This window comes from Danio rerio, chromosome 11 (genome assembly GCF_052040795.2).
Source record: "Danio rerio strain M-AB ecotype USA chromosome 11, GRCz13ab, whole genome shotgun sequence".
NCBI classification, from domain to species: domain Eukaryota; kingdom Metazoa; phylum Chordata; class Actinopteri; order Cypriniformes; family Danionidae; genus Danio; species Danio rerio.
Window position 1 is genome coordinate 41945349 of NC_141031.1, and position 24164 is coordinate 41969512.

A 24164-nucleotide genomic window follows, 5' to 3' on the forward strand; every position below is an offset into this window, starting at 1 on the left:
AAATACATACGAGTCCTGTGCCATCTGAACACCTGAGGCACACACAAAGCATAGCACTTCTGCAGGTATGTTCTTATCTTTCATTTAGGATGTTAAGTTTATATAGATCAGTGTTTCTCAACCACATTCCTGGAGGATCACCAGCGGTGCATGTTTTCCACGTCTCCCTAACCAATCACACCTGATTCAGATCATCAGCTCATTAGCAGAGACTGAAATACCTGTAACTGGTGTGACAGACAAAGAAGACATCCAAAACATGAAGTGTTGGTGGTCCTCCAGGATCGTGGTTGAGAAACTCTGATTTAGATTAATTTAGCTTACCACATTGTCCATGCCTATGCTTTCTTTTGTTTTTTGTTTTTGTCTTCTTTAATGTGCGCAAACGTATTCAGTGGTCAAATCTTCATTTATTACTTCATGTTTGCTTTCTACTTTGCCAGTCTTGCTCAAAACAGTGTCATGTGAGTATAGTCATTAAAATAAGTGTAAAAGCAAAACATCACTTCCCCCAACAGACACACAAGCATATCTTTGTATAGTTTATTTCATTTTAAAACAGATAAACAGAAAGCTTGATACATCATATGAGATGATACATACTTGAATATTAGGTAACATAACTGGTGGAAGATGAACTAAAATATTTCTAATGACAACCCACACGCTCCGCGGACCCCTTTAAAGACAGTATTCATGATAAATAGTGCCTTTCAATGCAGGTTGAATACAATTCACCAAGGCAAATCATAAGTGCACTAGAATTTTGAAGAGAAATTATGGTATCTGTGTCGCACGTGGGTCTCTTTCGAAGTAAAATCAACCCCTCAGTTTATGCACTATATATTTAATGAACAAAAGATGAAAATGAAAACATTTAATTTCTCACATGGTAAAAGATCCGTTTCACATACAGTACACACACGAGACACTAGGGCTGCACGATATTGGGAAAGTATGCAATGTTGTTAAGTATTGCGATAACGATATTTCTGACGATTTGTCATTTCCTTCGAAAAATGCCATTTTTTAATGGTTTTTAAATCGCTTATTTATGTATAATGATATTAAAATAAGCAGGTAAAATATATTTTTCAAGTCTTATTATTTCTCATTCAGACTAAAAAAAACTGTTTACTTTTAGACCCAATCCTGATTTCATTTTTGTACGCCTATGTAACGTCTCCGGTCCTTCAACTCAAATATAACTTCGTTACACCTACCCCTTCCCCTTGGCCTTGGAATCAAAGTGTAAAGTGCTTCAAATTTACCCCTAAGAAATTGGACAGAGGGTGGCTCAGTGGCTAGCACTGTTGCCTCACAGCAAGAAGATCGTTGGTTTGAGTCCTGGCTGGGTCAGTTGGCATTTCTGTGTGGAGTTTGCATGTTCTCCCCTTGTTGATGTGGGTTCTCCGGTTTCCCCCACCGTCCAAACACATGCGCTATACGTGAATTGAATAAACTAAATTGGCCGTAGTGTATGTGTGTGCACGTGAGAGTGTACGGGTGTTTCCCAGTACAAGGTTGCAGCAGGGAAAAATCCGCTGTGCAAAACATATGCTGTAATAATTGGAGGTTCATTCCTCTGTGGTGACCCCTGATGAATAAAGGGACTAAGCCAAAGGAAAATTAATGAATGAAATGGGACGGCAGTACAACACCAGCACACGTTGTCATATGTCGTTGTGAGCTCTTCATATGTTACTGACGATGGCGACTGCTGCATTCCAGTCACAATATTTTTTGGTATTTATCTTCAGGAAATCATCAAAATTATGACAATCATGTTATCATAACGATATAATGAGTAAATAAGCTCGTAACTGTACTGTGTATTTACACCGTGGTTACATATTTATCTATGTAAACATTAGAAAACAACAGTAACGTTATACCAGACACTCCAAAAACCTCATTCCCAGCTACTAGACATTTCTGACAGGGAATTCCAGTGTCACCGACTGCTTTACATGAGTTATTATTATGGATTATCAGCCTGATGTTACGAAGAAACGTAAGTACTTTATGTTTTGTCAGTTCAGTGGCTAATTCATACAAATTCGTCTGAGTTCAGTCATACGAAAATGTGCGATTTTAAAAAGGAGGCTTGACACCCAACCCCAACCCTAACTCCAACCATCATTGGGTGATGAGCAAATCGTACTGAATTGTACGAATTAGATTGTACAAATTCATATGAAATAGCCACTAAATCAAAACGTTACAAATTACCATGAGATAGGGTTGGGAATATAGATAGCGAAAATTAGCATTTTTAAAAAATTGTTTAATTTTTAAAAAGTTTGATCGTAAAACACGACTGCCATCATGAATGTATTAAAACATGTACTTGTATGTTGTAAAAGTTCTTAATAATGCCAAAAAAACAATAATTTGTCGATCTCCTGACTCACATGTGCAGTCATACTGCCATTGTGGCTGGTGTATTCAGGAAAATTTTGTACCAATTGGTTAAGAGTGTGGTCTTGGAAAATCTCAGTGTCAAGAGCTTTCTAGCCCATCCCCTTAACCTTATGCTTTTAAACGTTCAATAGTTTACACTTAGCTGATGATTGATAATAAAGTGTATTTGGCATGCTGTCCTGGGAGAGAACTCAGAATATCCTCGAGCCTGGGGCTCCCTCTCGATTGAAGGGCAAGAAAGAAGTTTGAGCTCAGGTTGGTCAAGACCTGGTGGAAGGACATCGGGGAACCCAGGGGAAAACCCACGCGAGCACGGGGAGAACATGCAGTCTCCGCACAGAAACGCTGACTGACCTGGTAAGGGGTCAAACCAGTCGTGTTCTTGCTGTGAGGCAACAGAGCTAACCACTGGGCTGCTGTGCCGCTCTTACAGTATAAGGGGTAGAAGTAGGGGTTGGGTTCAAGACGAAGATTTTTCGTCTGTAATTGGCGCAGTATGTGAAGCTAATGCGGGACCAGCTGTGATCAATCATAAGCACGTGATCTTCTCGAAATTAGTTTATAAATAAACCGCACAAAGAGAATCGGGACACCCCTACTCCTTCACATGAATGCACAAAACTAGGGGTAAGGGGAAGGACTAAGGGGTAGAAATGGGATTGGGCCTTAGTATTTGAATATTCTGTCTCTGATTGGCTGTTGTCATTTCCCGCCATTAGTGTTTATTTTCAGCTCCTGATCCAGCCAATACCTGAACAGCAACTACTTGGGAGGCAGGGCTAAAGATAGTAAGGCACCATCTGATTGGTCAAATTTCGATAAACAACCAAAGCATCAAATAAAATGTCATTTATCACTCGTGTCTGCGATACGTTTATTATCGCGATCACGTGTCTGCGATACATATATATATTTGATATAGAGGATATATTGTGCAGCCCTATAAGACACAATAAACTATTAGCAAACCAAAAGACATTTGTGAGTCAAAACACAGTTATAGCTCAAAAAGTATATTACACTGCACATGTTGAAGATTTGCATAATTATTTAAATGCATTATAATGTACCCTGAATCAATGCTCTCCAGATGAGTGATCATGTTTTTCGGCAAGTATGACAAACTCGGAAAATTAAATGACATGTCAAATACTATCTGGTAATGCTAATGCGGCTCACACACTCCTGGTCAAATTTGTTTTACACTACAGTACAATGTTGGTTGGAAATAAAGACATTGCTTGGTGTAATGAATGCATTGTCTGTTTTACTGTACAGGGAAACATGTTATGTTTGAGTTTTTACTGGAGCTTTTTTTACTATTACCGAAAAAGAGAGTGTCTTGTCTGTTGCCAAAAATCTAACAGCTTGTGACCCACGAAGTCGCCCAAACTACAAGTACTGCTCCCCTTTCTCTGCTGGAGAACTTTTAACATTTGCTCTGCAATTTAAAAGAAAAAACAAAACATGTTTGAGTTAGAGCGAAAAAACGCTTAGATCCACCGCTCCAAATGACACTTTAGTCACTTACAATACTGCAATAATACATATTTACAAAGGCAAAGACAAAGAGGGGTTTCCACGCACACACAACAGATATCGGGGGTGACGATTTCTCTTTGTTTTTCAAACACATTTATTGATCAGATGTTGAAAAAAAGGCACACAAGTTTTAAGTATGTAGGGTGTAGGAGCCCAATCGTACAGACAAGTGTCCAAATTGTATTCTAGGTGGGAGTGAGGGGACACAGAGACACAGAGAGTAGAGCTCGGACAGTCCTCGAAAAAAGGCAGGGAGGGTTGGTCAGTCAGGGAAACTAGTCTCACTCAACAACTCATCCCTGAATTAGAAAGAAGAAGAAGACAGTCAGAGAAGAACAGCATTAGAGGAACCTGGGATAGAGACAGTTCACCTGAGCCTCGTGCTTTGTTGGCTGTTAATACGTTATGCGGCTTTACATCAAGGGTCTCAAAATTGACTCCTGGAGGGCTGCAGCTCTGCAGAGTTCAGCTCCAACCACCTCCAACTCACACTTGCTTAATAGTCTCTGTTTATGTCTACTATAATCCAGATCAATTAGTCTGAAAACACTACATGTCCACACTTTTGTTTTCCTAGTGGCAGATTTAGGGATGGGCAATATGGGTGTTTGATCAGGGCAACCCAAACCCCCCAAAACCCTCCCCCCAACTTCATCACTTTTGTCGTGACAGATTCTGCACAAACCCACCCCCACCCCTTCGCCACTGTATTCACTTTCGTTCCCTCCACATCCACACACTGGACAAACAGTAAAACTGTGTAGAAAAAGTGCAGTTTTAAAAACACGTTACATCAGTTACATCTCTTTCCTTCTCCAATCAAATGAAAGCAGAGGCGGGGTTTCCGTTGAGGCGACAGCAGTGTTTGTGTTGTAAAGACAACGGAAGACTAAAGAGACTTTTAAAGATGCGAGACAAGTGGTCACTCTTTCAAGTTATCCAGAACTGTATGACTTTTCAAATCTTGAATATCGCAATATTATTAAATATTACAATTATAACAATATCAACAGCAACACTCCCGCACAATACGCAGCTGATTCAGTTGTTGCCTAGTTATGTAAAAAGTGAACCACGCTTCTTTTTTTTCTTGTAAACAAAAAAGGATGTGTGGTGTGCCTCACGTTTTTGGAACGTAAAAATGTGTTTGGTGTGATCGGCCCCTGTGGCTGGGAAATTTGGCTGAATTTAGATTTACTGCTTGACTGTTAGAAAAGTATGTTGTGTGAATGGAACTCGGACGTACTACATCCGCAATTTTGTCATGATCATGTGATCTGCCTGCGTCAGTTGCGTCGCTTCACTGCCATTCATGAATTCTCTCGTGGTGCATCATGGGTTAATGTAGCATGCATCGGATGCGCACTTCAGAATCTTGCCGGAAGTAATAGGTCATCCAGGTACTTTTTGCATACTGTTTTTTCGAATTCTATGAATTCAGACATATCACTGCCAAAAATGCTTTTCTTACTTAGATTTTTGTCTTGTTTGTAGTCCAAATTTCTCAAAATACTTAATTCGAGAAGAATTTTCTAGACAAGCAAAACAAGTTGTCTTGTTTTAAGAAATAATCTGCTAATATTAAGTGATTTGTTACTTAAAACAAGCAAAATAATCTGCCAATGGGGTAAGCAAAATAATCTTGTTTTTCCTTTTGACATAAGAATATTTTGCTTACCCCATTGGCAGATTTTTTTGCTTGTTTTAAGCAACAAATCACTTAATATTAGCAGATTATTTTTTAAAACAAGACAACTTGTTTTGCTTGTCTAGAAAATTCTTCTCGAATTAAGAATTTTTTCATATTTGGACTACAAACAAGACAAAAGAACGTCAAAAGAAAAAACAAGATTATTTTGCTTAGCCCATTGGCAGATTATTTTGCTTGTTTTAAGGTAAAACTCATTAAATATTGGCATATTATTTCTCAAAACAAGACGATATGTTTTGCTTGTCTAGAAAATGCTTCTTTATATAAGAATTTTTAGATATTTAGACGAGAAACAAGACAAAAAATCTAAGTAAGAAAAGCATTTTTGCCTTGTAAGAAAAGCAGTTTTTGCAGTATACTACTCGGCTCGCATACTAATTTTAGTGTACTATATAGTATGAAAGTAGGATGCAGCGTTAGTTTACACAATCCACACACTGCAAAATAAAAAACAGCACTTTCAAATTTATCCTATTTGGACAGCATTTTAAGAAAGATGTTTGTGTTACCTAAAAATGTCATCTCTGTGTAGACGGAAGGCCAAAACAAACGTACTTCTATAACATGCTTCTATAACAAAAACGTATTGGTGTGGACATGACCTCCAGTAGTTTTGGACACCTTGGGTAGTTGGATCAGCTGTGTTGATTAAGGTTGGAGCAAAACTGAGTAGAGCCGCAGCCCTCCAGGAATCCAGTTTGAGACCTATGCTTCACATAGACGTTTGTTGATTGTTAGCATGGAAATGTTAGAGAAAACACATGAAGAGATGACATGTTTGAACAGTTTGAGATCTCAGAAGGAAGTGATGAAAGGAAAGGCTTTGAGTTACATGTCCTTTGCGTGCTCGAGAGGCGTTCATGCACATTGTTAGTTACCAGGTCCAAAAACACCTCACACCTCATTGATTTTTGGAGACAGGAGACAAATCTTTCACTGTCCGCCTTCCAATCATAAATTAAGGACCACTTCTATGTTGATGATGTTTTTGGTAAAACTGACAACTGTGATGAGACTTTCATTGTTACTCTATTACAAAAAAAGGAGATATTAAATGCTTAAGATGGCAGCATGTTGCTTTGCTTACCAGTAGGGATGCAGCGATTTATCGGTTTCATTATTAACCGTGATTTAATTTGTCACAGTTAATTAATCGGAAAGGCTTCTCAACACTGTGTTTTTGCACGGAACAAAACTGGAGCAACTAAACAAAGTTATGCCAACTGTGCGCTAGTTTGTACACCGAGACTAATAACATGCACACTGGATTGACTATTACTGAGGCTATTAATTAAAGCAAGCTCGTTCAAGCTCGTTATTTCCAATGGAGGGATGCACACGCAACGCAATGCATTCATGCTTTTCAGGCACACCTAGTTAAGATGACGGGGCTTTTGTTACTGCAGGAACAGCATACGGCTGAAGTTTGAGGAAGAAGCAATGGAAAGTACACACTTACAAATAATGGCGCCGATGAGAGTTATCATGTGGCGAGTGTTGATCCGCCAGCCGAGATTAATCAAGTGTTTTCAGGGACAGTGCTGAAAGACCCAAGCCTGTTTCACACCGCAAGCGTGAGCAGCGCATGTTTTTTTGTAGTTCATGTTAGCATATTAGAGCTTTCATACTGCTAGCAGAAGCAGTGTTCCAGTGCGAGGCACGAGCGTTTCTGAAGCAGCAGTGCTGTGATAGTTTCGCCACTGGGTCTATTTTTCCACACGCTCAATTAATGTGACAATGCATTGATAATGACCAAAAACACATTGAATGACAGTAAAAAGTAGCAATTTTACCCAATAAATGAATCAATAATATCCACTTATTTTTATATAGTCAATCAAATATAAAACGGCAACAAATATGTATTAAGGCCCAAACTGCAAAACCAAATTTAAAATAATTTTAGTTTTAAACTAGTGGGGTTTTGAAATCAATGTATGCAAATAATCGTGATAACCGTGAAACCGAGATTATTTCTTAGACTATAATTGTACAACCAAAATTTATAATCGTTGCATCCCTACTTACCACATTTGGTGTCAACCATTGCAATTTCAGGAGTGAGTCATTACATTTAAATGCAGTTATTATATTTATTGTGATTATATTTATTATAAATATAAGTTATTTATGTTTAAATATTGTAAAATTTTAATAGTTTTGCAATAGTTTTGTGTTCAAAACTAAACTGTGGCTGTAATGTAATGTAATGTATGTAATGTAATGTGTATTTATATAGCGCATTTATTGTGTATGGCCATACACCTAAAGCGCTTCACAATCATGAGGGGGGGGTCTCTCCACACCACCACCAGTGTGCAGCATCCACTTGGATGATGCGACGGCAGCCACAGGACAACGGCGCCAGTGCGCTTACCACACACCAGCTATTGGTGGAATGGAGAGACAGTGATAGAGCCAATTCGGTGGAAGGGGATGATTGGGAGGCCATGATCGTAAGGGCCGATAGAGGGACTTTGGCCAGGACACTGGGGTTACACCCCTGCTCTTTCACGGGAACTGCCATGGGATTTTTAATGACCACAGAGAGTCAGGTCCTCGGTTTAACGTCTCATCCAAAAGACGGATATGTGGATGTGTTTATATTATTGATCGATAGGTTCTTTAAGTAAATCTAGTGCAAGGAAACGGCAGCATCAATGGCACTCTTCACCCTCAGTTGCTTTACCCTTCAACATTTTAGCCTATTTTCTGCTAGTGAGGTGTTTTAAAGCTACAAAAACAGCACACACTTTGGTCTTAAACCAGCGCTGGACTTTCCCTCGAAAGTGCTGTGTCTAAATAGCTTGTTTATGCCTCAAGTCGACCCAATTACAATTCCCACACTGGAGCGCTGGAAGTCAGTGGCTTGAAATAATGTCCTGTATGGTTCCAGTGGAATTCCCTGTACTTCAGTGGACAGTGGAAGTGTCGTAACTCCTGGTCTCCTCAATGTGGTGTCAGTAATTTGACCATGGCTGTCAGCAACACACACAGCTGGCGAACAGAGCTCCCACCACGCAGAACAGACTAGCCAATCAGAGCAGCCATGGCATGTTTTTTATTTGAACCTATAGACTTTGTTTGGAATGAAGTGCTTGCTCAATACTGTTCAGTATACAAATTATCTGACAAAAGTCTTGTCCCCTAGACAAGTTTTAGGACCAACAAATAATAGTTTGACTTCTAGTTGATCATTTGTAATCAGAAGTGGCTTATATGAAAGGCAAAGGCCTCTAGTTTACGCTTATTTGAGCTAAATAAAATATGATCATGCCAACATTTATAATTATTTAAATAGGACAGTAAAGTCTGACTTTGCTTAGAAAAAAGTCTTGTCACTTAACAGATATAATGTACAGTATAGAATATAAAGTCATGCTGCAGTGGAGAAAAAATGAATATTGTGTATGACTCCCTTGAGCTTGGAGGACTGCATCCATACATCTCTGCAATGACTCAAATCACTTATTAATAAAGTCATCTGGAATGGCAAAGAAAGTGTTCTTGCAGGACTCCCAGAGTTCATCAAGATTCTTTCGATTCATCTTCAATGCCTCCTCCTTCATCTTACCCCAGACACGCTCAATAATGTTCATGTCTGGTGACCGGTCTGGCCAATCCTAAAGCACCTTGACCTTCTTTACTTTCAGGAATTTTGATGTGGAGGCTGAAGTATGAGAAGGAGTGATATCCCGCTGAAGATTCTGCCCTCTCCTTTGGTTTGTAATGTAATGGGCAGCACAAATGTCTTAATACCCCAGGCTGTTGATGTTGCCATCCACTCTGCAGATCTCTCGCATGCCCCCATACTGAATGTAACCCCAAACCATGATTTTTCCTTTACCAAACTTGACTTATTTCTATAAGAATCTTATTGGTCCATGCGGGTTCCAATAGGTCTTCTGCAGTATTTGTGATGATTGAGATGCAGCTCAACAGATGATTCATCAGAAGAAACCTACCTTCTACCACTTTTCCAAATGATCAACTAGAAGTCAAGTTATTTTTGATTCAAGTCTTTTGTCAGTATGGGAACTGCTTAATAGTATGCATTGTACATTGTCACATGACCTCAATTGATAAAAGTTTGGAAATAAATACTCAATTCGCATTTATTTATTTGTTTATTTTATTTAAATTTATACATTTTTAAATTAATTTGAATTGGGGGACACTATAATTCTTTTTTTTTTTTTAATTTGGCAACAAAAAAAGGCTTTTGATCTTGTTTAAAAAAAAGTTTGGGTCGTCAGTGTATTTCATGCATACGTTCACATTATGTATATTATATACTGCAGAATTTGAGAAAGTAGGATTCTAGTCCAAACATAGATGCTGTACTCCATGTGGAATCTTTTTTTTATTATTATTATTTATTTGCCTTTTAGCTAACAAAAAAAAAATCCTGTTGATTAGACTTTGTCCACAAATAATACTTTTAATTCACTTTTCATGAAAACACATGAAAGTTTCCCTGAAACCTATGTTAGAGTAACTATATAAAATGTCCAGTGTTAATGCTCTTTACAACTTAGGGAGTTCAGCTTCAAATTGGTTTATAGAAAGGATTTCTTTCATTTAAAAGCTTATTAATGCTTGATGAGAAAACCGTATTTGTCAAAATCAGTACGGAATTTCCACATTGTTTTCTTGAAAATGAATGTATAGCAAAAATACACATTTGTACAGTATCTCTGAAAGCAGTACACAAACCTCTGTGACCGTAGGTCTTGACAATGTAAGTATTTGTCTGGTAAGGGTTTAGTTTGAGTGTTTTGGACCTGGATAAACGGTCATTGCGAGTGTGAAGGTGTACTCATGGTGGAAAGAGCTCTGTCTCTTGTACGTGCTGCTCTTTACAGTTAGAGTTTGTCCTTTGCTGCAGTGCAGTTATAGGTTTGTATTTACACATACTCTCTGGTTGTGGAGGGCTGAGATTGCCGGTAGAACTGCTGTCCTCTTCTGTCCTCGTTGATGCAGGAGCAGCAAAGGAACGCGCCGCCCAGCATCATCAGGACGGACGCCGCCCACCCCACAAAGAGGGCGGTTCCAAAATCGTACCTGGAAGACAGAGAGGCCACGCCCTTCATTCAACAATGGTCAAGTTCAGGTAAAATGTTATCCTACTAAACATATATATATATATATATATATATATATCCCTCGACTTTTAGTTAATTTAAAATAAAAAAGATAACTTATTACTTAAACTTATTACTTAACATGTTGCCATTATAATTTTCAAATCAATCATTGGTCCTACTTGGCATTAGTTGGTGTGTTGGGGTCGAAGAAGTGGGCAGACACCTGTGCGGCATACCAGGACACGGCCACCAGCGTGCAGACACCTAGACCAGACAGAAATCACAGGATCAGCACCGTCACTAAGGATACATCTCTCTGTCTGTTTACTTTCAGGCTTTGCAGAGAGTGTTAATGTGACCAGAACAGCCACTTCCTGTTTACTCCTGCAAGACACGATGAAGACAGCGGCCGAGGAGAAGAACAGACCTCAGGAATCTGGAGGCTAATGGAGGAACGCCAGTTTATTTACCAAAACTAATTCACACTCAGTGATTTACGACTGAGGTATGTGCAGCACTGACCTACATAACACAATTTGCACAGAGTAGTAATGACTTTGTTTACGTTTACTGTCAAGACCTTGAGTTTTTAGCTTAACACTGTAAAATAACACTGTATTGGTAATATTATACACTCACCGGCCACTTTATTAGGTATACCTTACTAGTACCTTACCTTTATTAGGTACGCCTTACTAGTACCGGGTTGGACCCCCTTTCAGAACTGCCTCAGTCCTTCATAGCATCGATTCAACAAAGTACTGTAAATATTCCTCAGAGATCGTGCTCCATATTGACATGATAGCATCAGGCAGTTGCTGCAGATTTGTCGGCTGCACATCCATGATGTGAATCTCCCGTTTCACCACATCCCAAAGGTGCTCTATTGGATTGAGATCTGGTAATTATGGAGGCCATTTGAGTACAGTGAACTCATTGTCATGTTCAAGAAAGCAGTCTGAGATGATTCACACTTTGTGACATGCCATGTTATCCTGCTAGAAGTAGCCATCAGAAGATAGGTAGTCTGTGGTCATAAAGGTATGGACATGGTCAGCAACAATACTCAGGTAGGCTGTGGCATTGACACGATGCTTAATTGGGCCCAAAATGTGCCAAGAAATGATCCCCCACACCATTACACCTCCACTACCAGCCTAAATTGTTGATACAAGGCAGGATGGATCCATGATTTCATCTTGTTGACGCCAAATTCTGACCCTACCATTTGAATGTGGCAGCAAAAATTGAGACTCATCAGACCAGGCAACGCTTCTCCGATCTTCTATTGTCTAATATTGGTGAGCCTGTGTGAGTTGTAGCCTTAGTTTACTGTTAGCTGACAGGAGTGGCACCTGGTGTGATCTTCCCTCCATCCGCCTCAAGGTTGGATGTTTTGTGCATTCAGAAATGCTTTTCTGCAGACCTCGGTTGTAACGAGTGGTTTATTGAGTTACCTTTCTATCAGCTGGAACCAGTCTGGCCATTCTCCACTGACCTCTGGCATCATCAAGGCATTTGCTCCCACAGAACTGCCACTCACTGAATATTTTCTCTTTTTCGGACCATTCTCTGTAAACCCTAGAGATGGTTGTGTGTGAAAATCCTAGTAGATCAGCAGATTCTGAAATAGTTCAAAGTCACTTAAATCACCTTTCTTCCCCATTCTGATGCTCGGTTTGAACTGCAGCAGATCGTCTTGACCAAGTTGAAATTTACGTTAACAAGCAGTTGGACAGGTGCACCTAATAAAGTGGCCGGTGAGTGTGCATACATGCAATTATTGACAATTAAATATTTGGTTCAATTTTTAAAGTAATAAAATATTATAGCATGATGTACTGTTAGTGATAATTAAATAAAGCATAATGTTTTCAGTAAGTCATGACAACATGTTTTTATGTTTATGTAACTTATTAAAATTATTAAAACTTTAAAAAAGATTTTTAAGTTATACAAGCTGGTTTAAGTCATATTAATGGAATTCAAGTTAAAATGACTTGATTCAGTTTAATTAAAAATGTTTTAAAGTTTTTTTTAATCCTAACTTTAAAACAATAATACAGTTGAAGTCAGAATAGTTTTTCCCCTGTTTATTTTTTCCCCCAATTTATGTTTAACGGTGAACAGATTTTTTTAAACACATTTCTGAACATAATAGTTTTAATAAATCATTTCTAATAACTGATTTATTTTATCTTTGCCATGATGACAGTAAATAATATTTGACTAGATATTTTTCAAGACACTTCTATACAGCTTAAAGTGACATTTAAAGGCTTAACTAGGTTAATTAGGTTAACTAGGCAGGTTAGGGTAATTAGGTAAGTTATTGTATAATAATGGTTTGTTCTGTAGACTTTCGGAAAAAAAATATAGCTTAAAGGGGCTAATAATATTGACCCTAAAATGTTATTTTTTTTTAATTAAAAACTGCTTTTATTCTAGCCGAAATAAAACAAATAAGACTTTCTCCAGAAGACAAAATATTATCAGACATACTGTGAACATTTCCTTGCTCTGTTAAGTATAATTTAGGAAATATTCAAAAAAGAAAAAAAATTCAAAGGGGGCTAATAAATCTGACTTCAGCTGTATATGAACCCAATCACTGGGTTAACATTTTTTAATTACATGTTTCCAAGTAATATTAAATGGACTTAACTACTGCATTAAACATAAATAATAAATAAGTGCAATGTACTAAGTGTGACCCTGGACCACAAAGGGGAAAAACACAGCCAAAAATACACTGTAAGAGTCAAAATTATAAATTTTTCTTTAATGCTGAAAACAAAAATAGACTCTTAAGTATATATACAATTCCATGAATATATGTTGGTAAACTTCTTAACTATAAATATGAATTAACAAGCACTTCATTTGGACAAGTTTCATAAATTTTTTGAACCCTCAGATTGTAGATGTATTTAAATATTTGTCAGGGTGTCCAAGGGGTCTTAAAAAGTATTAGAAGTTGTTGGCGCCAGTGGTGTAGTGGTTAGTGCAGGGATGGGCAAACTTGATCCTCGAGGGCCGGTGTCCCTGCAGAGTTTTGTTCCAACACTAGTCAAACACCTGAACAAACTAATCATTGTCTTCAAGATCACTCGAGCTCTATAGGGAGGTCTGTTTGAATAAGGTTGGAGCTAAACTGTGCAGGACACCGGCCCTCCAGGACCGAGATTGCCCACCCCTGGGTTAGTGCATCGACACATGCTCACGGCGACCCGAGTTCGATTCCCGCCTCGCGGTCCTATGCCGATCCTTCCCCTCTTTCTGCTTTCCTGTCAATCCTCTACACTGTCCTATCCATTAATGGTGAAACCCCGAAAAAAATAATAAAAAATATAATGTTTTAAAAATGTATAAATCAATTTAAAGAAATTGAAGGCACTTAAAAATTTTCGTATATCAATACATTTTGTTTTTAGTGTGCTAAAGTTTGCCTGAATTAAATCTGCGAATATTGGGATGCTGTATAGTTTATAAAATTAATAAAATCCTGCTAGATTACTGCAGTAATCAGGAAAACACTGTTATTCCTGCTGTTATAGACGCCCTGCAGAATTAGCACTGTTAATTCAGCATATGAATAATGTTTTAGTTTATTATTCGTTTCTTACAATCAGTATTTAGTAAATATTCTAAATTGAAATGTTGCCAGTGTTACCGGGGGAACCTAAAGTGGCCACGAGGTCTTAAAATATATGAAGCTAATGGAGGAACGCCAGTTTATTTACCAAAACTAATTCACACTCAATGGTTCTCGACTGAGGTATGTGCAGCACTGACCTACATACAGTAACACAATTTGCACAGAGTAGTAATGACTTTATGTTTACTGTAAAGGCATTAAGATTCAGCTTAACACTGTAAAATAACACTGCATTGGTAATATTATACACTCACCGGCCACATTATTAGGTACACCTTACTAGTACCTTACCTTTATTTGGTACACCTTACTAGTTGAACCCCCTTTGCCTTCAGAACTGCCTCAGTCCTCCATGGCATAGATTCAGCAAGGTATTGGAAATATTCCTCAGCAATTTTGGTCTATATTGACATGACAGCATCACGCAGTATAGAAAGCGTCCTTTAAATAGTCTTTAAAAGTATTGAATTTTACTCTGATTCCTGATTGTAATTCAGCAAAATATTGTCCTGTCCTAACAAACCATATAACAATGGAAAGCTTATTTTATTCCATGTCTTGCATAAATAATGTATAGACAATATATAAATCCTGATAATTTTGAAAAAAAGGATTTTTATGACTGGTTTTGATGTCCAAGGGCACAATTATGTTCATATTATATTGCAAAAAGACTTAAAGGTACTATTGAAGTGCTATAGGGGTAAGGTTAAGGAAAATTTTGGTGGTCCGAAATAAAATGTCCCCCCTTTTTTTAGTATAGCAAAGTGTATGTGACCATTACAAACAGCCATTTCTATTAACAACGCACTCTTCTTCTGACTCAATTGACATGAAGGAAAGAGACTCACCTGAGAGCAGGAATAGACTCCCACCAGAGATGGCGATCTTGCTCTTTGTGGATGGGTTGTTGTCACCCACCTTTGTGCACTTCATGCCGACCACACTTACAATGATACCCATGAAGCCCATGAGCACAGAGATCACCATCAGAGCTCGACACGTCTGAATGTTGACTGCAGAAAAAACAACAACCGGATATTAGAACTCTTCAGTGGAAACTCAAAGTCAGTTAGGCTAGTTCCTATGAAACAAAAGCCCCATACCTCAGACTGAATTCTTAAAGCGATAACTTATTCTGGAGCACAAAAGAAGATATTATGACTGTTGGAAACCTGTAACCATTGACTTCAGTAGGCAAATTAATACTATGGAAGTCAATTGTTACAGGTTTCAACTTTCTTCAAAATATCTTCTTTTGTCTTTATCAGCAAAAAATGGCTTTTCATCTTTAGTTGAACTATCCCTTTAATTTTTCTAATTTTCATTTTCCAATGCAAGATAAATTTAATTGATTCATAAATGTTATGAATTAAATACATAGTGTTTTAAAGTATTAATTCATTCATTCATTTTCTTGTCGCCTTAGTCCCTTTATTAATCCGGGGTCACCACAGTGGAATGAACCGCCAACTTATCCAGCAAGTTTTTTTTTACGCAGCGGATGCCCTTCCAGCCACAACCCATGGGAAACATCCACACACACACACATTCACACACACACTCATACACTACGGACAATTTAGCCTACCCAATTCACCTGTACCGCATGTCTTTGGACTGTGGGGGAAACCGGAGCACCCGGAGGAAACCCACGCGAAGGCAGTGAGAACATGCAAACTCCACACAGAAACGGCAACTGAGCCGAGGTTCGAACCACAACCCAGCGAAGTTCTTGCTGTGAGGCGACAGCACTATCTACTGCGCCACTGCCTCGCCTACTAAAGTATTTATAGCACACGATAACAATTTATTTTAAGGTGTCCTTGATAGACATGTTCCATGTACTTGCTATTCATTCATTCATTCATTCATTTTCCTTCGGCTTAGGCCGAAACCAAGTGGTAAGAAAAATTCCCAGAATACACCAGCCACAATGACAGGATAGTAACACCCGGAAGAAAGGAAATCAACAAATTACTATTTTTTGCCATTATTACGAATTTTTTACAACAAACAAACACGTTTTAATATATTCATAACCGCATTTGTGTTTTACCGTCATGCTTTAAAAAAAAAAATCTAAAATAAAAAACGCTAAATTTTGCGATCCCTAATCATAACTCCTGTACAGCAGTCCCACAACATTCTGACACTCGGTGACACTCGAATACCCTGTCAGAAAAGTCTAGTGGGGTCCCCACAGCGAATGAACCGCCAACTAACTCAGCATATGCTTTACACAGCGTATGTCCTTCCAGCTGCAACCCAGTACTAGGAAACAACCATACACACTCAATATTTAGTTTAGTATTTACCCAATTCACATATAGCACATGTCTTTGGACTTGTGGGGGAAACCTGAGCACCTGGAGGAAACCCACTTGAACACAGGGAAAACATGCAAACTCCACACAGAAATGTCAACTGACCCTGCCAGGGCCTGAACCAGTGACCTTCTTGCTGTAAGGTGACAGTTCTAACAACTGAGCCACCGTGTCGCCCTGTACTTACTATAATAAAAACAAATTATGTTAATTACATGCAATTAACCCTAATCCTTACCTGCATTCTAACCCTAACCCCATAGTAAGTATATGTACTATATAAAAATGACCCAGTGCTTAACGGAATTGTTACACTGTATCACGGACACCTTATAATAAAGTGTGACCAAACAGATTTTTTTATTTCTCATTTTATTTATTCTTTATTTCCTGCCATTTTATTGTGCATTTCGTCCACATTTAACACCCATTTTATTATTGTCACTTTGGACTAATATTAGGCTACATAACCTGAAGCCTAAACCTGCAATTCAGTTTATTTATCAGAGTGTTTCCCCTTGCCTTTCATTAAAAATATATTTAACATATATATTTAAATTTAAATAGACGCATAACTGCTGTCAACAGTATTCTGCCTACCCAAGTTTTAGGAACAACAAATAATACCTGGACTTCTAGTTGATCATTTGGTATCAGAAGTGGCTTATATGAAAGGCAAAGGCCTCTAGATTACGCTTATTTTGCCTAAATAAAATATGATCATGCCTTGATTTTTGATTATTTAATTAGGACAGTAAGGTCTCACTTTGCTTTAGACAAAAGTCTTGTCACTTAACAGAAATTATGGTTTGTAATTTCATGGGCAGCACAAATGTCTTGATACCTCAGGCTGTTGATGTTGCCACCCACTCTGCACCCATACTAAATTTAACCCCAAACCATGATTTTTCCTTGTGAGAATCTTGGGTCCATGCAAGTTCCAGGTCTTCTGCAGTATTTGTGATTATTGGGATGCAGCTCAACAGATTCATCAGAAAACCTTCTGCCAATTTTCCAAATGAACTAGAAATCAAGCTATTATTTGTTGCTCTTACAACTGGGATCGACGACAAGACTTTTGTCAGGTAGTGTATGTCTTAGTCATATTTTACCCTTGAAGTGCAAAGAAATAAATAATTAATTTTTATTTTAAGGTGAATTAATCTCCAAAAAATGGTATATAAAACGTCAACATTATACATTTTCTGAATGCAATATTTAATTGAATGCATAATTTGGTACTTTACAATACGGTTGTATTAGTTAATGTATTGACTAGTGAACAAACAATCAATAATGCATATATTAGTGTTAGTGAACGTTAGTTAAAGGGATAGTTCACCCAACTCATTATTTACTCACCCTCTAGTGATTCCAAACCTTTCTGACTTTCTTTCTTCTGTCAAACATTAAATAATATGTTTTGAAAAAAGATGCACAGCGTAAAACATGTGCTAGATAAGTTGGCGGTTCATTCCACTGTGGCAAGCCCAGATTAATAAAGGGACTAAGCCAAAAAGAAAATCAATGAATGAATTTTGGAAAAAAAAAAAAAAAAGCTGAAAATGCTGAAAACCTGGAATAATTGACTTCCATAGTTGAAAAAACAAATACTATGGAAGTCAATGGTGACCGGTTTATGACATTTATCAAATTATCTTCTTTCAGGTTTAACAGAAAAAAGAAACTCCTAAAGGTTTGAAACAAGTAAATGATGTCAGAATTAAAATTTGTGGGTGAATTACCCCTTTAACAGAGTTCATTTTAGTTTAATAAATTAAATAATGACACCTTATAAAGCCTCTATTTTATATATACCCCCCTATTTTTTATCTTCTGATTTTCTGAGGAAAATAATGACTTAAAAATGTATTCACAGTATTCCGAATAAAGATTTTAGCACAATTTTGAGCTTTTTCTAGCCGTTCTTCTACATTAAAATTCCACAGATAACCCACACAGAGCTGAGTTCATACATAATGCTGTAGGAGTGACATTTGAACATGTCTGGCACAGAGGAGATTACTGTGGCTTTTCCACAAAGAAGGATTGTCCCTGCTTTTTTGTGTGACAGCTACATGTTAACATGCCAAGTTCAGCTCAGATAATGACTTCAACTTCAACTCCCGATCACACAATAGAATTCAGACCACCAACCCCATGCTCTGAACTATCCCCGTATTGTTGGGCTCTTCTCAAAAGGAGAGTTCAGATGGCCATGTTTAATGGATATCTTTGAAATTGTAGCATCAAAAAGAAACTGAAACCATAAAATAAGTATAACGGCATCTCAAAGAAAAGGAGAATTAATAATGTGATGTTTGATGCGTGATTTATGTGTGAGGAGGACGCCTTTGAAGCAGGATTTTAGTGCTTTATTCACTTCTGTTCTGACTGCGCTTTAGATTATGGGTTGCCCTTTCTGTTTGGGGATTCTCCATTCATTCATTTTCTTGTCGGCTTAGTCCCTTTATTAATTCGGGGTCGCCACAGCGGAATGAACCGCCAACTTATCCAGCAGGTTTTTACGCAGCGAATGCCCTTCCAGCCAAAACCCATCTCTGGGAAACATCCACACACACACACACACACTATGGACAATTTAGCCTACCCAATTCACCTGTACCACATGTCTTTGGACTGTGGGGGAAACCGGAGCACCCGGAGGAAACCCACATGAACACAGGGAGCACATGCAAACTCCTCAAAGAAACGCCATTTGAGCAGAGGTTCGAACCAGTGTCCCAGTGACCTTCTTGCTGTGAGGCGACAGAGCTACCTACTGCGTCACTACATCGCCATCCTGCATTCAATAGAACTGAAATTTATCATTATAAATAAGTGAGAAGAGTTTGCCATGGTACTTTAATTTTATATCTAGACAAAACTTTTTAATCAATGAAAAAGTTTAATCAGGACATACAATTTTTTTTCATCTTATTCAGATTTATTAATTTGCTTATTGTCTTTTATTTCAGCTGCATTAAGGGTTAGGTTTAGATTTTTGGGTATTTAATTTCATATTTTTTGCTGTTGATTTGAAGAAGGTTGCTGATTCGAGCCTCGGCTGCATCAGTTGGCGTTTCTGTGTGGAGTTTGCATGTTTTGGTTTCCTCCAGGTGCTCTGGTTACCCCCACAAGTCCAAACACATGCAGCACAGGTGAATTGGGTAAGCTAAAATTGTCTGTAGTGTATGTGTGTGAATGAGTGTGTATGGATGTTACCCAGTGATGGATTGCAGCTGGAAGGGCAACCGCTGCGTAAAACATATGCTGGATAAGTTGGCGTTTTTTTTTTCGTTGTGGCAACCCCAGATTAACCCTCCTGTTACTCTAAAATCTGCTAACACCTTTTTATCTACTGGGGTCAATTTGACCCCAGCAATTTAAAACCTTCAGAATATGATTTTTTTGCCAAAAGTTTAGTGTCAGGTAATTGATGTCTTTGTTGACTTCTTAAAAACACTCTAAAATACAAAACCCCAACCCTTTAGTAGATTAAAAAGTACAAAACTCGAACCCTACTATAGACAAGTTTACAAATCAGCATGAAAACTCACTGTTTATATATATTTTTGTTGTTTTATTAGTTTTATACTTGCTATTGGTATATATTTTTGTTACTTATATGAAAAGAATAAAAGATTTTGTAGCAAGGACTGGAACACAATTATGTATGGGGTCAATTTGACACCAAGAAAAACATGGTTTGCTAGGTATGTTTTGTCTAAAGGTACAGCGGCCACGAAATGGAGTGAGACATTCATTCGCAGTGATGTGGGGGCCTGGATTGTAAAGAAAGGGGTGGACCCTCTTATCCCATACATCCATATTGCTGCAAGTTTGTCATGCTCTTGTCTGCCCTTCTTTGTTTCCTAGTCATCAAAGTGTCTGATATGGGAGAATGTCTTCAGAGACATGGTGGCTGGAAGTATTGACCTTCCAGTGTCAGCATTCCAAAGGCTTGCTTTTGCTTCTCCTTTGGACTTGTACATTCCTGCTAAAATGAGCAACCCAATGTAGGCTTGCAAATCACATCAAAGTTTTTTCAACTGTCCCCATAGACCCTCCCCCTCTCTAAGTTTGTCATTTCAAGTATATAATGTTCAATTGATGGTGTAATGAAAAGCTGAAATGCTTATTTTATGTCTTGAACATGACTGAGAGCATATCTGGTGGGCTCTGCAACCATTTTGATGACATTAGCAGCACTAAGTCTACCCTGCCGTTCAAGTGGTGAGCGGGACCATAATTTTCCATTTTTGGAAGGTAATGTGTCTGCTGGTGGTTGAGAGATAACAGTAGAGTCAACACTAGGAGTGTCTTTATCATCTGAGGTTGATGCCTCGTAATCAGGGTCCTCCTCAAGAGTATCCGTTTACTGACACATTCTCCTCTGTCACTTTCAATGTCTAAACCTATGACAAAAACCCCCTAATCATTAATAATCAAGGCATGATTATATTTTATTTAGGTAAAATAAGCGTAATCTAGAGGACTTTCATATAAGCCACTCACTGCAAAAAAATGCTTTTCTTACTTAGATTTTTTGTCTCGTTTCTAGTCCAAATATCTAAAAATTCCTAAATCAAGAAAAGTTTTTCTAGACAAGCAAAACATACTGTCTTGTTTTGAGAAATAAAATGCCAATATTAAGTGAGTTTTTCCGTAAAACAAGCAAAATAATCTGCCAATGGGGTAAGCAAAATAATCTTACGTCAAAAGAAAAAACAAGATTAATTTGCTTACCCCATTGGCAGATTATTTTGCTTGTTTTACGGAAAAACTCACTTAATATTGGCATTTTATTTCTCAAAACAAGACAATATGTTTTGCTTGTCTAGAAAATGCTTCTTGATATAAGAAATTTTAGATATTTAGACTAGAAATAAGACAAAAAATCTAAGCAAGAAAAGCATTTTTTGCAGTGCTCCTGATACCAAATGGTCAACTAGAAGTTATTATCTTTTATTCCTAAAACTTAGATAAGTGACAAGACTTTTGTCAGGTAGTGTACAGTTGAAGACAACATTACCAGCCAATTTAAAATATTTCCCAAGTGATTTTTAACAGAGATGATTTTTTAACACATTTTAAAGAATAATAGTTTTAATAACTAATTTATTTGTCTTCCATGATGACAGCACATGGTATTTTAGTAATAGAAATTTTCAAGATGTTAGTATTCAACTTAAAGTGCAATTTAAAGGGTTAATTGCGTTAATTAGGTTAAATAAGCAAGTCATTGGACAACAGTGGTTTGTTCTGTAGCCAATCAAAAAAATTAATTAAGGGGGATAATAATATTGTTTACAAAAAAGTAAAGTTTTTTTCTATGCAAACTAAAAGAATAAGACTTTATTAGGAAGATAAAATATTATAGGTAATACTGTGAAAATGTATTTTCTTTGTTAAACAACATTTGAAAGAGAACGACTTATTTAAAATGAGCTGAAACAGCAAATCTTGAGGTTTTTTGGGGGACAACTTAATGGTTTTATGTTCAATCCACTTAAATTTGTAAAAACTAAGTTAGCTTAATTATTTCATGTTGTCCCAACACAAAACGATTGTGGAACCCAGCAATGAGTTCACTGTTTTCCTTCTTTAGATTATTTTCCCTTTGTTTCTCTTCCGAACAATAATATTTAATAAAGACATCTGTAATATTGCAATGAAAAGTTTTTGTTCCCATTCTTTATTTGATTTGTTAATTCTATTAAGTTGCCTTTTGACATTTGATGGGTGAACTGTAGGCAATAATAACTCTTTTTTTAAGAATAATTTTATAAGAATAATTAACTTCTTTTTAAACACTTCACTATTTGTTCTCCGGAGTTACTTTCATAATTCCCACAAAGCATAATGTCATGTAGGTCTTATTTTTCTAGTCTTTTATCCTTGCTGTGCTTTATTTCTTGATTTGCAAGGCGAGTGTTTCTCCAAGTAGCACTGTGATCTCCAGGCGGAGTGTGAATGAGGGCAGTTAGAGTCCCGCTCAGGGTTGGCAGTGCCAGGCAAGCGCTGGAGAACATGCTTGAAGAAGAGCCGCATGTGAGGCTCAGCCATTGTCTATTGTTCACTCTTGTGGGCCGCTTGACACGTCACTCAAAACATCTCTCATCAATGCCTTCCTCACACAAATTCGCTCACTATTGATGATGTCATTATCGTTTTTGACGACCTCTGGTTGTCTACTTACATTAAAGTGCTTAAAATGTGCGAAATGTTATAAAGTTTTACATTAAATTGGTTAACATTTAAGGATTGAAAGGATCATTCACCCAAAAACGATAGTTCTGTAACAATTTATCTATTCTTCACTTCACTGTAAAATATTAAAACAACATTGACTCATTTTACAAGGCAACTGCTTTTTTGAGTTGACTTCACTTAAATTCGTTGTGATCGCCAGTGATGTAGCCCTTGCAGATGGCTGAAAAACACTCCCTGTCCTTTACCCGAAGTACATATCCCATCATGTCCTTCAGTCACACACCGGTTTCAGGATACACTCACTACATTATAGCAAGACTCAGCCAGAATGTGTGTGTGTGAGTGGTGTGTATATAATCCAAGTAATCAGTCATGATCAGCTTCAACTGTTTGTGTGAGTATAATCTGGAGGTGACCTGAAACTGGTATGTGACTGCGGGGCATTATAGGATATGTAGTTCAGGTGAATAACAGGAAGTATTCTCCAGCAATCTGTGAGGGCTATTGGCTGGTTTATACTTCTGTGTCAAGTGATCGGCGTGATCCACGGTGCCTGCCGTGCATGTAGCTGTGCATTTATACTTCTGTGTTCTGTTTGTGTTGCTCTGCAATAACACTTCCGAAACGCTAGCTGGCAGTGAGGTGTTTATGTTCTTCTATGTCGTGTTTCTTTGTGGGTGTTTTTTTTTATTTTTATAAACGTTACCCTAAAATACAAGAAGCTAAAACTCGCTCATTCAGAGGCGGGAACCGGCGGACGTGCAACATCTTTATTCAGAAGGTAAACACAAAACAAAAGTCTCCATCTGGAGCTCCTTTACAGGACACTTGTAAACACTCGCTCCATCAGCCTCGCGGGTCTTAGCACCATTGTAAATAATTGTAAATCCGGCGACAGCAATAATTAAACCCTTGGGAACAACTGTGATCGAAACCAAAGTTTACAGGTCTGTGTTCTCTGAACTCCTCTCAAGCGGTGGACTTCTATATTCTGATTGCTTGCCGCCGAATCAAGTCATATCGCCCCCAACTCTCATTGAAAATGAATGACTTCCGACTACTTTGACACTCGCCGCTTTCAGTGTGAACGTACGGTAATGAAGAGCATTGGGAAAAAAACAGCTGTTGAGTTCCATAGTATTTTTTTTTATATATATATTGTTGCTTTTCTTACTATCGATGTCAATTTCAGCGTTTTT

At 37.7% G+C, this 24164-nt stretch overlaps 1 protein-coding gene and 1 pseudogene across 8 annotated transcripts in view; both read right to left on the bottom strand.

Moving 5' to 3' along the window:
* Positions 1-529: 529 nt before the first annotated feature.
* cldn19 (claudin 19) overlaps positions 530-24164 on the bottom strand; it is a 34427-nt gene continuing 10792 nt past the window's right edge. The window contains exons 2-5 of one of the 7 annotated variants that reach the window (XR_015501952.1): positions 14709-15438; positions 10944-12509; positions 10595-10741; positions 530-3865 (exon numbers count right to left, since the gene is read on the bottom strand). Coding sequence is in view for 3 of the 7 variants with exons in the window: in XM_087272371.1 (XP_087128497.1) it covers positions 3817-3865; positions 10595-10741; positions 10944-11028; positions 15274-15438 (446 nt within the window). In the remaining 4 variants the exon portion in view is untranslated. 7 annotated transcript variants of the gene reach the window in all.
* Positions 18602-22917, bottom strand: LOC147841880 (uncharacterized; annotated as a pseudogene). Its single transcript, XR_015502184.1, has 2 exons — positions 22903-22917; positions 18602-21112 (listed from the first exon to the last, which is right to left on the bottom strand). The product of XR_015502184.1 is annotated as an uncharacterized LOC147841880 (transcript).